General features: G+C 42.2%; 1 protein-coding gene across 12 annotated transcripts in view; it reads right to left on the reverse strand.

Moving 5' to 3' along the window:
- The window catches only part of MORN1 (MORN repeat containing 1), a 235,182-nt gene that overhangs the window by 124,744 nt on the left and 98,119 nt on the right, over nt 1–12,319 (reverse strand). Inside the window, exons 14-15 of one of the 12 annotated variants that reach the window (XM_081923663.1) lie at nt 7,213–7,410; nt 1,747–1,935 (exon numbers count right to left, since the gene is read on the reverse strand). The exons of 8 other annotated variants lie outside the window; for them this stretch is intronic. In XM_081923663.1, coding sequence (XP_081779789.1) covers nt 7,262–7,410 — 149 coding nt within the window. In that variant the 3' untranslated portion in view covers nt 1,747–1,935; nt 7,213–7,261. Of the gene's footprint in view, nt 1–1,746; nt 2,050–7,078; nt 7,411–12,319 lie in introns of those variants that run through there. 3 more of the 12 variants (XM_081923674.1, XM_081923662.1, XM_081923673.1) reach the window with 3 other exon arrangements.

A 12,319-nucleotide genomic window follows, 5' to 3' on the forward strand; every position in this document is an offset into this window, starting at 1 on the left:
CATTTAAGTGCAAACAAAACACTATGCTAGTGGGAACAAAATTCTTTTAGTTACACACTGTTTGCAGACTGAAAGCAGCAACAACAGCAGCAAATTCTGATTGTATTTACTGCATTAATTTCCATTCCAGACACGGGACAAATAAGAGAATTTGGGCAATTTCTGCTCCCATTTCCATTTTTGTTCAAATTATTTTACATCCCTACCTGTAGATACCAATTTACCTTCTGCTCAGACCTGGCTTGCAGGATTGGCTGCCCCTGATGAGCATACCCACCCACTAGTTTCTCCAGTTCCATTGGCTAATTAAACAATTTATGGCCTTTTAAACTGTAGTCAGGGTGGTGATTGTATTATTTTTGTTTGTTACTATGGTATGTATTTTTGTGTTTTTATATTGTAAGACATCCTGTGAATCTCAGATGAAGGGCAGTATAGATATTTTAAGAACAACAACAACAACAATGCTTGACAGGACCACATTAGTAGGGACCGTGTGTGTGCTGAAGTGAAGAATAGAAGGCTTGCATCAACTTGCCTCCACTTCTTTTGGAAAGTATGGAGGAAACTATGCCCTGCCCCTAGCAAGGATGTGGGGTGCAGGGAAAATGTAATTGCATTTTTAATGAAGGCTGCAATGCTTCAAAATATCAGACAGATCCCAGCTGTGTTGTACCAGTTAAATGCTGTCAACAGATCCACGTTCTAACCCCAATGAGAAGAGAACTGCTGTTATCTCTCACAGCAGAGTCCTATTATTGCCATGGGTCTAACTATGCTGGAAAGGAGCAGTTCCCTGGGATCTGGGATGGATTAGTCTGGATAGCATCCAGGGTGATGCCAGACCTCATCATGGGCTGACAGAGCCCTCATTGTGCTGAGAATGCAGATTTAAGCCAAGATTTGCAATACTATTATTTTTTTGAGGGGAGAAATGGAGAGATAAAGGAGGGGATCTAATGAGAAATAAAAGTGAGAAGGATAATAATGTTAAGGAAGGCTGGGCATAGTAAGAGTAACATAAAGTAACTTGAAAACATTTTCATGAGTGTGTTTTCTTTCTTTGTGGTGTTTTTTGATCTTCATTTTCTCTCTTTTATGCTACAAAAAAACGATATTTTCCCATGCCTGGGTTAAACGTCCCCCAAAAAGTTTTAGGACAAGTCTGCATAGAATATTTGAACAAAATCTGTAGGCTAAAACCACTTAGTTTTCACCAGCCTTTGCCTAGAGCACTTTCTGTTCTACATGGTGATTGGCTGAATTTGAGTCAGAATTGATTTTCACATTAAATCAAAAGGTGCTCTTCCAGCACACCCTGAAATCCTGGTTATTTCACTTGACCTGTTCATGTCTAAAGCAGGCTTGTGTATGTTCCAGACAAATGCAAATTGCACTACTCTACCCCAATGCTATGATACCTTCCTGACTTGGATTCTGTACCTTATGCCACATTTTGGAGATTTGTTTGTGTGTGTTCACACATGCAAATGCATGCTCTGATGGAATTGTGAACTATACAGCCATCTGTAATCATAATCCTGATAGCTTTTGGGGTTTTTTTAAGCATTTGTTTGCTGGTCTTGAGTCCATCCTGCCTTGTGGCCTCTGAGTGTGGTCAAGCAAGGCCCAGAATGTATCTTTATCAGAGACAGATGCTCAGCTGTGGGGGTGAGGGGTGGGGAGTCAGAAAGCTGATAGGAGCTGACAGAGGACAGGGGCAGTTATTCAGACCAAAGACTGGTGTAAACTATTGCTTACTTTATTTACTTTTAACATTTACTAATAATGTGTTTTTAACTTAATCGGTCTCCTCTTGAAGAACATATTTTAACAGCCTTTGGCAAAAAAGCAACAGATCACTACTAAGTCCATCCTGTAGTAAACGCCAGTAACGTATGTCAGGTTTCCATCACACTTCTCAGATTTGGTCTTCTAAACAATCAGGAAAAAAGGAGCAAGGGGTCTGCAATGAAGAGCAGCTGTTTCTAGTCTCCAGAAAGTGTGCAGAGCATTCTGGGATATATGTGCTTGTGTGCTTGTGCATGCCTGTGAGAGAAAGCACCGTCATATTACAGACAGATAAAACCAGGAGTGCTAAACCTAGCTTCTGTCAACCTTCTAACCAGTGTCCTTCCCAAATTAATCTCCTCTTTGGATAATATATTGACTGCTTAGTCTTGCAGAATCTATTGCATACTTCTTGAAGGTTCTGTTTGTACTGGAAAGTGCTAAGAGATGGCATTGTACATCATTTGGTCTGTCAGTCTCTCTCTGTGTACTAAGATAAGAGAAACTAAGATACACACAGAGCGTCCGACCAACCACACAACCCTGCAATGTTATCTCTTACTATTTTCCAGTACAATGTCGGATATATTATTTAAGGTTAGATTAAAAAAGCAGATATTTAAAAGCAGAAGGTTGGCTATGCATCCCTAGCACATATGCCTGTTTCACTGATTAATCATCATCATAATCATCATCAGCATTTATTTATTAGATTTATACTCCAGATTCTGAATGCACCTAATGTTAATAAGCATCACATTAGTTTGTGTGTATTCATTGGAAACCCAGACTAGACATACTGATGGAGATGTGTGAATAAGCCTCTGAAAACATCAGCCCCAGGGAGGGGAGATCCAGACTTAAGAATGCAGCACATGGAGAACTCTTGATGACAATCACCCTCCCTGAGCCTGCTATTTGCCCCATTAGGAAAAACCTGTATGCTAAACGTTGACCCTTCCTACTCTCTTCCTCATCTTTCTCATGTGTGATCTATATTTGTATTTTGGACAGTCATTTGTCTTTTTAGCTATGCATTTGGACACATCTTAAAATACTGTAACCAAATTTTGGATGATGGTTCCTGAGATTAAGGATCAGGTCCTCCTCTATGTTTGGGTACAATTGGATGCCATTTGGAATTATAGTGGCAGGCTGAACCTTTCAAAACTGCACTTATTTTAACCACCCATTTAAAAACTGAACTAGTTTTTTGTTTTGTTTCTTAGAATTCCTGAGCAAAGTTGGCTAGGAGGATGCTAGTATACTATATGAAGTCTTTTGAACTCGGATGTCAAAGGCTGTCCTGAAAAATGCCAAAATGAGGGTGCACAACAGACAGCTTCACACACTATGTAGGCAAAGCTTGGTATGCTGAATAGGGAGTTAGACAATCACATGTCCCTGATGAGCAGCATCTTATATAGCATACTGAACACATTTTTGAAGGGACAATTCTTATGTAGGCAAAATGGCACCACAAATGGAGGATATCAGCTGGTTTAGGGCAACCCCCATGTTTGCAGAAAAATTCTTTTTAAAAGAAGTTTAAAAGGGGGCCAACCCACACAAAACAGTTCAGTGAGGACTGAACACAATCAGTTGTATGGAGAGTTGACTGCCTGTTGGAGGGGAGTGGGGAAACAGAGCACTGTGGAATGCAGAAGGGGAAATGGAATACACTTGATAGATGATACAGATGGCTAGAACCCTGGACAGGACCATTCCACACTGCAACACTGTGTTGCAAATCCCACATGTACCTATATAGAAAATTTATGTGTTAATAATCCCATGTTTGTCTCATTTAAGTACACTATAATTTTTACTGTACTTAAAGGAATATGTAATTTGTGCCATGGAAGAAAAATCCAGAGTTTTCTGTTTTGTGAGATGACCATGGCTCCAGTTACAATGAACAAATAAATGACCAGAATATCACAGATTATATGACTTTGCCTTGTCATAAGCAGTAAGTTTTGGCAGCTGCCTCTTCTCTGGACCTTTTGCCTGCCCCCAAATTCTTTTGCAGCACCACGTTGTCACCCAGCCTCTATCTTGTAATTGTGTATTTGCTTTTTAACTATACTTTCTTCTCTGTAGGAGTAACTGGTGTTCATTGGGGCCACTAGACACAATGGCTACGTTATTCCTCCACTGTCAGGGACAGTATGCCTCTGAATTCCACCTGGTAGGAATGACCTGGTAGGAATGACGAAAGTTGTTGTGGCACTCAGGTCCTGCTTGTGGGCTTCCGATTGGGGCATCTGGCAGGCCACTGTGAGAATAGGATGCTGGACTAGACGGGCCTTTGGCCTGATCCAACACAGCTCTTCTTATGTTAAATTAACAGGAGCCACACAATATTAGCTGCCAGGAAGATTTGAGTAAATCTGTATTGCTATCCATCAAGTTAATATATATCACCATTCATCTCTCTTAACTGCACTCCCTTCCTCACAAAACACTGGCAGCAGGGGGACAATGATAATGACAAACACAGATGTTATTGCTCACAACTTGTGGGCTGCCACAAGCACTTCGGGGTGGTGGAATAAACTCTTCCCTTGCCAAGTGTGGTTTGCTGTTTTACCAGTTATTCTTTTGTGTATGCTCATTGGTGTGGATTCATCGGGCTTCATTTCTGCATTCTTTAATCCTACAGAAGCCCTGTAAAATTGGCATGTCTTTCATTGCTAAAAATCGAAATCTCTCAAACACAAAAGGAAATATGTACTTAGAGGTTGTGGATTAGTAAAAGACTGTCTTCTTGGGGGCGAGGGAGGAGACAGTGGTACCTTCAAACATGATACAACACAAGAAGGGCCCAGACCAGAATGCACCATTAATTCAGCATTTCTTTTCTCACACTGGCCAACCAAATGCATATGGGAAGCCCACAAGCAGGACCTGAGCATAACAGCAACTCCCCCTATTTGTGATTCCCATCAACTGGCATTCAGAGACTTCCTCCACTGGAGACAGAACATAGCCAACATGGCTAGTAGCCATTGGAAGCCTTATCCTCCATGAATTGGTCTAATCCTTTGCTAGAGTCATCCAAGGTGGTAGCCATCGTTACATTTTGTAGAAGCAAACTCCATAGTTTAACTATGCCCTGTGTGAAGTCTCCCCTGAAACTTCCAACATTCAGATTCATTGAATGGCCCCAAGTTTTAGTATTAATAAAGGAGGGGGAAAATCTCCCTACTCATTTCCCCCCCACACCATGCATAATCTTACACATCTCTATCACATCCCCCTTACTCACCATTTTTCTAAAAAGCCCCCAATGTTATAACATTTCTTCATGGGCGACCTGCTCCAACCCCCTTGATCTTTTCAGTTTCCCTTTTCTGAACCTTTTCTAGCTGTAAGATATCCTTTTTTGCAGTGAAACAAGTAGAACCAGGGCTTTTTCCCCCAGTCGGAACTCAATGGAACTCAGTTCCAGCACCTCTCAGGTGCCACTCTAAGATAATGAGGGAGGCGCTCATGGTGAGTTTCAGCACCTCTTTTTTCCTAGAAAAATAGTACTGAGTAGAACTGTACACAGTATTCCAAGTCATGCAGATCTGGAATACTGTGTACAGTCCTGGGCGCCTCACCTCAAAAAGGATACCCTGTCACTTTTTCACTGGAGATGCTTGGAAATTGAATCAGGGGTATTTTTTGCATTTAAGGCACTCTTACAACTAAGCCATGCCTCCTTTCATTATATGAAGCAGTTGTCCCCTTATCTCTCTCGCCCTGACCTAGCCACTGTGATCCATGCGACGGTCACCTCCAGACTGGATTATTGTAACTCGCTCTACGTGGGGCTGCCCTTGAGACTGACCCAGAAACTCCAGCAGGTGCAGAATGCCGCGGCGAGACTCCTTGTGGGGTCTTCGCTGCGAGATCACATTCATCCGGTACTATACCAGCTGCACTGGCTCCCGGTGGAGTACAGGATCAGGTTTAAGGTGCTGGTTTTAACCTTTAAAGCCCTATACGGCCTAGGACTCTCGTACCTATGGGACCGCCTCTCCTGGTATGCCCCACAGAGAAACCTACGGTCTGCAAATAATAACATCCTCAAGGTCCCAGGCCTCAGAGAGGTTAGGCTGGCCTCAACTAGAGCCAGGGCCTTCTCGGCTGCGGCTCCAATCTGGTGGAACGCTCTGTCACAAGAGACTAGGGCCCTGCAGGACCTGACATCTTTCCGCAGGGCCTGCAAGACAGAGTTGTTCCACCAGGCCTTTGGTCAGGGCGCAGCCTGACTCCCTCCTATGGCAACCTGCACAGAATTTTGCTTAATCGGTTGCCATCAATTTGATTTTAATTAATTTTTATAATGAAATATTTTTAGAATGTGTGATTATTTGACTGTTTGATTATTTGCTTGTTGTTAGCCGCCCTGAGCCCGGCTTCGGCTGGGGAGGGCGGGATATAAATAAAATTTATTATTATTATTATTATTATTAGTCAGCCCATGGGCCCAGTATAGCCCATTCCATCTGATAGCCATGCTCCAGGTTCCCTGGAAAGGGTCTTTCTCAACCCTACAATGCAAGAACCTTTTAAACATGGGTTAACACACACACACTGAAGTGATACAGCCCCAAAGGACTTCACTGTTGCATGCAGCTCAACTCTCACTTGGCTATCTTTGCCATGACGCACTATTGAGTCTTGAACTGCTCATCCAACACGGCAGAGCACGTTGCGTCTCCAACACCGGCTGCTGCCAGACACAAATATGTTCCAAACAGATCTACTCACCATTCCTCCTCCACCATAATTGCTCAGATACATTTCTGGCCTGTTCAGCTGGGGCTTTATTTTTTGAATAATTAAACCAGTTTCAGATCCTCTTTTGATGATGACAGGAGACACTTTTCAAGATTGTTGGCAGTTTTCTGCTTGCCATCTTGTAGTGGGCGATTATTATTATTTTTTTAAAGAAAAATGTTCTGGGTGATCAAGAGTTCTTTTTTAAAGAGCAAAGCTATCTCGCTGCAAACATGCAATTAGGGCGCAAGTGCAGCAGTCATAAATGTAATCTGCGATGTATGTTTTTGGCTGTTGGTTGACCATCTGCTTTGCTGGGCTTTATGGTCCATGGTTATCTGACCAAACTGTTGCACACATGCATCAAGTTTTTTTGTTTTTGTTTTTCAAATGCACAGCTTACATAATGGTAAAAAGTAGCAATTGGCTTGCAAGAATAAGAATCACTGGCCTATAGTAACACAGTATGAATTAACTACAGTTCATCTGAAAGAATATCCAATAGAACCAGAAGTTTTCTGTTTCTTTGCTTCATATTTCTCATTTTATAGCCAGTTTTATGGGGATCGAATTTTAACTATTGGTGTTGAGGGTGGGAATATTATATTAATAATCAATTGTCACAGCTCTTAAGGGGAAATAGTTCACCTGTATCCAGCTGGGCATAGTCGTGGTCACATCTTTCAATTTCTTTTCTTCAATTGACAACATCTTTTTTTGTTTCCTTTTCAGAACCTGCACTTTTGCCTCTCTTTGGCATAACCCTCAAGAACTTGAACACAGGTGGGAGATGCTGGCCTAGGAATGGAGGTGAAGTCACTTCATGGACCATAATTACATACTCTCCTGAAATATATAAAGAAAAGCTGGGAATTAATGTGCAGGGATGGATTAACTGTTACACTATGTTTGCTGTAGAGTAGGACCCTGGAGTGCAATTACCTGGAAAACTACATAGAGACGATCATGCTTTTAAACTATGAATGAATTAGTCATCTCACACATAAACAGCAAGTGTCACCTGTTTTTATGTGGCCAATGACTATTGTAACAAGTTTCTATATCTGAACTTGCAAGCTATCATGCACAAGCTACCATACGCTCTAACTGGTTATTAAAAAGCTATACATTTTAATTTAAGAAATGTTACGTTGAGGATAGGACATACAACGCTTCTGCTGTCTTTGCAACAATCTGTTCATTTTCAAATGTACAGGCTGAGAAACAAGCACTCAGGAGGCAGAACTAGTCTCAAAGCAAAACTATAGCTCTCCTGACAACCTAACCAGTTTTCCAGCAGTGCCTGAAAACTGCTTCTATTCAGCTCCCCTTTGCACATGCTCTGAGAGACAAGTTTAGATCCACTAACACTCTGCAGCAAAATTTGATTCAAGGTCTAGCTGAAAGGAGTGCTGCCTTCTTGGTTTAAATACGAAGGTTTACGAACAAAGGACCTTCAGGAAAGAAATTTGTTTGCCCCATTTATTGGCTGCAAAATGGCTGGAGAATTTCAAAGCGACAGGTATCATTACAATATAAAAGTGAATAAGGAATAAAAAGTGGTGGTGGTGGGGAATGTTTTGTTGCCCTAGAAACAGCTCAGTTCCTGTTACCGCTCCTTTGTGACCCATTAATCTTCTACATATTTTGGTGCCAGAATATGTAAGAAAGCTCCTACAAACCTGGAATTTCACAGCATGTGGAAAATCTTTTCAATTGGAAAGGGTTACCTCCATGGCTGATAACTGACAGAGGCCACTGGTGTTGCCAGGTCTCCTGAGGGCTACGACTTGGGAGCCCTTCTTTATAAAAGAGATCTCTAGCCTCCACACTGCAGTCCTGTTGCCTGATTTCCAATGTGCTTTCCAAAATATGTTTAACGCAGGTGGAGTCTACAACAAACTGCCATAGTGTACTCCCATCCTTTAGCAGAAGTTGTTGCTGTTCAGTGTTCCAACCAGCCAATCTGGCCCTTCTCCTGGATACTTTAAGCTTGAAGGACAGGGGTGGGGATCATTAGGCACACGGGCCAAATGCGACACTCCAGGCCTCTCTATTTGGCCCTCAGAACTCTCCACTAAGTCATATCACTTCTCCATGGACCACACCCCTCACTGGCTGTGCATCACATCCTCAGTGGGTGTTTTCGCCTGGCTGCAATGTGTCCTAGAACTCTGATAATGCATCTTGCTTGTTCAGATGGAGAAGAGAGATGGGTGGGTGTGTCTCGATAGTAGCCTACTGTAAGAGGAAAATTAAATTAGTTCCTCTACCCACTTCCAACTCTACACTTCTATGATTCTATGACACAGAGAAGTCTGCTTTTGGTTCTCAGGTCAGCTGTTCCTCATGCCTAGTCATGGACTAGTTGGATGCAAAGGAATGGTGGGAGGCACCAGCTGGGCAACTCCCAAGGGAAGACAGGTCAGAGGCAGTGGATTGGTGTTAGGATGACTGAGTGGTCAGAGGGAGAAGAGGGGGGGAGATTGGGAGGAGGAGGAGGTGTCGGAAGCTGAAGAGGTAACAAGGCTTAGTGAGCAGCAGGAGGCTGTTGCAGACAGCTGCCTAGAAGCGGAGGTAGAAGCAGAGGCTGGAGAAGAGGGGGGCAGGCAAGAGGCAGATATCAGACAGGGTGCTGAAGAAGCCAGGGTGTCCTCCCCTCCTCCTGCAACCAGCTCCCCCCCCCAATGCCCTGGTCTCCCAGAACCCCAAGTGGTATGAAGAGGGAAGGGCAAAGACAAACAAGACGAAGAAGTCTCAGGCTGCTTGAGAAGGACCCTGGGCAGGAGGAGACTTAGAGAGCTGTGGGAAGGCAAGGTCCTTCAGTCCTCGCAATTGCCTCATTGGGGCAAGACCTACTGGGATAAGTTACTGTGTTTGCTAAGCCTGAGCTGTTTTGTTCCTTTGAATAAATAGTTAACTTCACTGACACCTTGTGAGTTTTTGCTGCCTTGCTCCCGACTCCCGCTTTGACATCCCGCCCTGCACTACTGGGTGGCAGCCTGATCCAATATGGACCACAACAGCAGAACCAACACCATATAAATATATGGGTTTTAAAAAATTAAGAACTGTGTTGCCGAATGCATGTTTGGATTAAAGGTAGGTCTCTGGTCTGAAAAGGTTTAAGACTACTGCTCTAAGCTACGCCAGCTCTTAGAACAGCTTTTTTTAAATGTTAAGAGATTACATAATGTTAATATACCACCCTGTTAATGCTATGTTATTCACATGACAGCATTGTTCATTTGGTCTCCAGCAGCCTATATAGGCCATTCTGTTGAAGTCACACTAGGATGAAAACTGCCAGGTGCTTTGTCAAATAAAGCTTACAGGTCTTAGAAAGTGCTGCCAGCAGCTGGGGGGGGGGGGGGGGAGGAACGATAACCCTGGCGATATCAATGGCTGTTCTGCTGAGGGCTGTCAAAGCATTTTACAAATGGCTTAAAGTACGGGGCAAAGCAGAGCTCAAATAGGGCTTCCTCTGGTGTGAAATGCAACATTACAGAAGGTTCTCCAGCCTGGCAGTAAAGAATACTGCACGCAATCCGTATTACATGGGGATTAAAAGGAAGGAATATGTTATTCCAAGAGCTGGACGGGGGCCAGGACACCTGGGCTAGGAGCCCCCTAACACGGAGGGAAAATATGCAATGAGATTTTGTCTTATTTTAGATGAGAGGTAACACCTCTGCAACTGTAGCAACAGTCAGAAATGCAGGAACGGGGCAAGGGACTGTGCTGTCCAAGACAGGACGGTGGCTCTGTTGCAGTCCCTCATTGGCTAGATTACTGCAATACGTTGCATGTGGGGCTGCTTCTGAAGATGGTTCAGAAACTACAGCTGGTGCAAAATTCAGCTGCCAGATTGCCCTCCATGGTTTGAGCATAGAGCATCAATCCTGGCCCAACTGCACTGGCTGCCAATCAGTTTCTGGACCCAATTCAAAGTGTTGGTATTGTACTATAAAGCCTTGAATGGTTCAATACCTCAAGAATTGCCTCTCCCCACATGTACAGGCCCGAACCCTGCAATCATCATCTGAAGCCTTTCTTCCTGTGCCTCCTCAGCAAGAGGTCTGGAGAGCAGCAACACAAGAACGGGCCTTTTCTGTGGTGGCTCCCTGTTTGTGAAATGCTCACCCCATAGAGGATTACCTGGTGCCATCATTATACATCTTAAGATACCAAGCAAAAATATTCATCTATAGCCAGGCCTTTGACTAATTAAAGCATCTATGGCCTTTCGAACTGGGTGTGTGTGTGTTAATTTTGTTTGTTTGTTGCTATGCTATGTATTTTTGTGTTTTTATATTGTAAACCACCCTGTGATCCTTGGATGAAGAGTGGTATAGAAATTTAATAAATAAATGAATATTAATAAATATGCGCATATTATATTATGTTTTATACTGCCTGTTATACAGGCATTTTAGACTGTTACACAGTTTGTATTTCCATACTGAGGGGGTGGAGTAAAATTAGCACTGCCCCATCTAAAGAGGGTTTATTACAGAGTGAGTGCTTTGGATTGTATCCAGAGTTAGTCATACAATTCATGGACATCACTCTTAGTGGTCCTCCATGGCTTGGATCCACCAGGGGCCTTCCTGTGTTCAGTACTGTGGGCTCAATTTTATGGAACTCCCTTCCAGTTAAAGTCAGAAGCCCCTCCCTGTTCAGCTTCCAGCACCTACTGCAGCATTTTAATAGAAGTATTATTGTTAAAGTTTTCTTAACCGTTACCTTTTCTGTCTTGTATTTTTATGCACACCACTTAAGAGACTATTGTAGTTAAGCAGTATATAAATTGTTTAAGCAAACGTAAACCAATTCATTTCAATGGGTCTACTCTAAGTAGGACTTCATTGGATGCTGCAGTCTGCTGCCTATTGAAGTCAATACACTTCCATTGAGTTTTACTAGAACTGGGTCACATTGATGAGAATCTATCTGCAGAAACACAGTCAGGTGTATGGGAGGTTTTTGCCACTTGTTCTCTCTGTTTAATTCCTAACTGCAATGCAATTATTACTTCAGTAAACATTTCTGATTGTCTAATTACTATAAATGTTCAAGCTTTTAGAAGTGAAGCTAACAGGCCTAACAAGAACATCATGAAAAAGAATAGTGCAACCCTGAATTCCATGTAAACATTAGAGTGTCAAAGCCTTCGTGTTCCTCCATCTCTTGTGTAGTAAGACTAGAAGGGACAGATGAATCTGTCAATTTCAATTTGTCCAAGTTTGTCATTTTTCCAGTTTTAAGTTCAGCTCTTCACATTTCTGCATCAATTTGAGAATTACTATTTTTAAACCATCCTGAAAATTCACCTACATTCTAGTGCAAATTTCTCTTATATACAGCTTTGTTTGCCATTTCATCTTGATATGCACATTTTTACAAAAAGGTTTCCCCAATACTATGCATTTTTGCTAAAGTAGGTACTTTTATGTCTGCTTTCTCATACTATATACATATTTGTGCACATTATGCAGTTTGAGAACTGCATCACAAAATTTAGAGAAGCACAAATTTCCAATGAAACCTGTGTTTTCGTTTCAAATATTTTTATGCATTTATTTATTTATTTATGTATTTAGTTATAATATTTATAATAAACAAAAATAAAAATATGTACCCCACCCCAAGACCATTCCATTATAACTATCCAACCTCCCAAAATTTTAACACCTCTTGTGATGGTTTGACCCCTTTCCGTTAACAGTACAAATTCTACAAATACCTTCCATAT

The sequence above is a fragment of the Podarcis melisellensis genome (genome assembly GCF_964234715.1).
Source record: "Podarcis melisellensis genome assembly, chromosome: 8".
NCBI classification, from domain to species: domain Eukaryota; kingdom Metazoa; phylum Chordata; class Lepidosauria; order Squamata; family Lacertidae; genus Podarcis; species Podarcis melisellensis.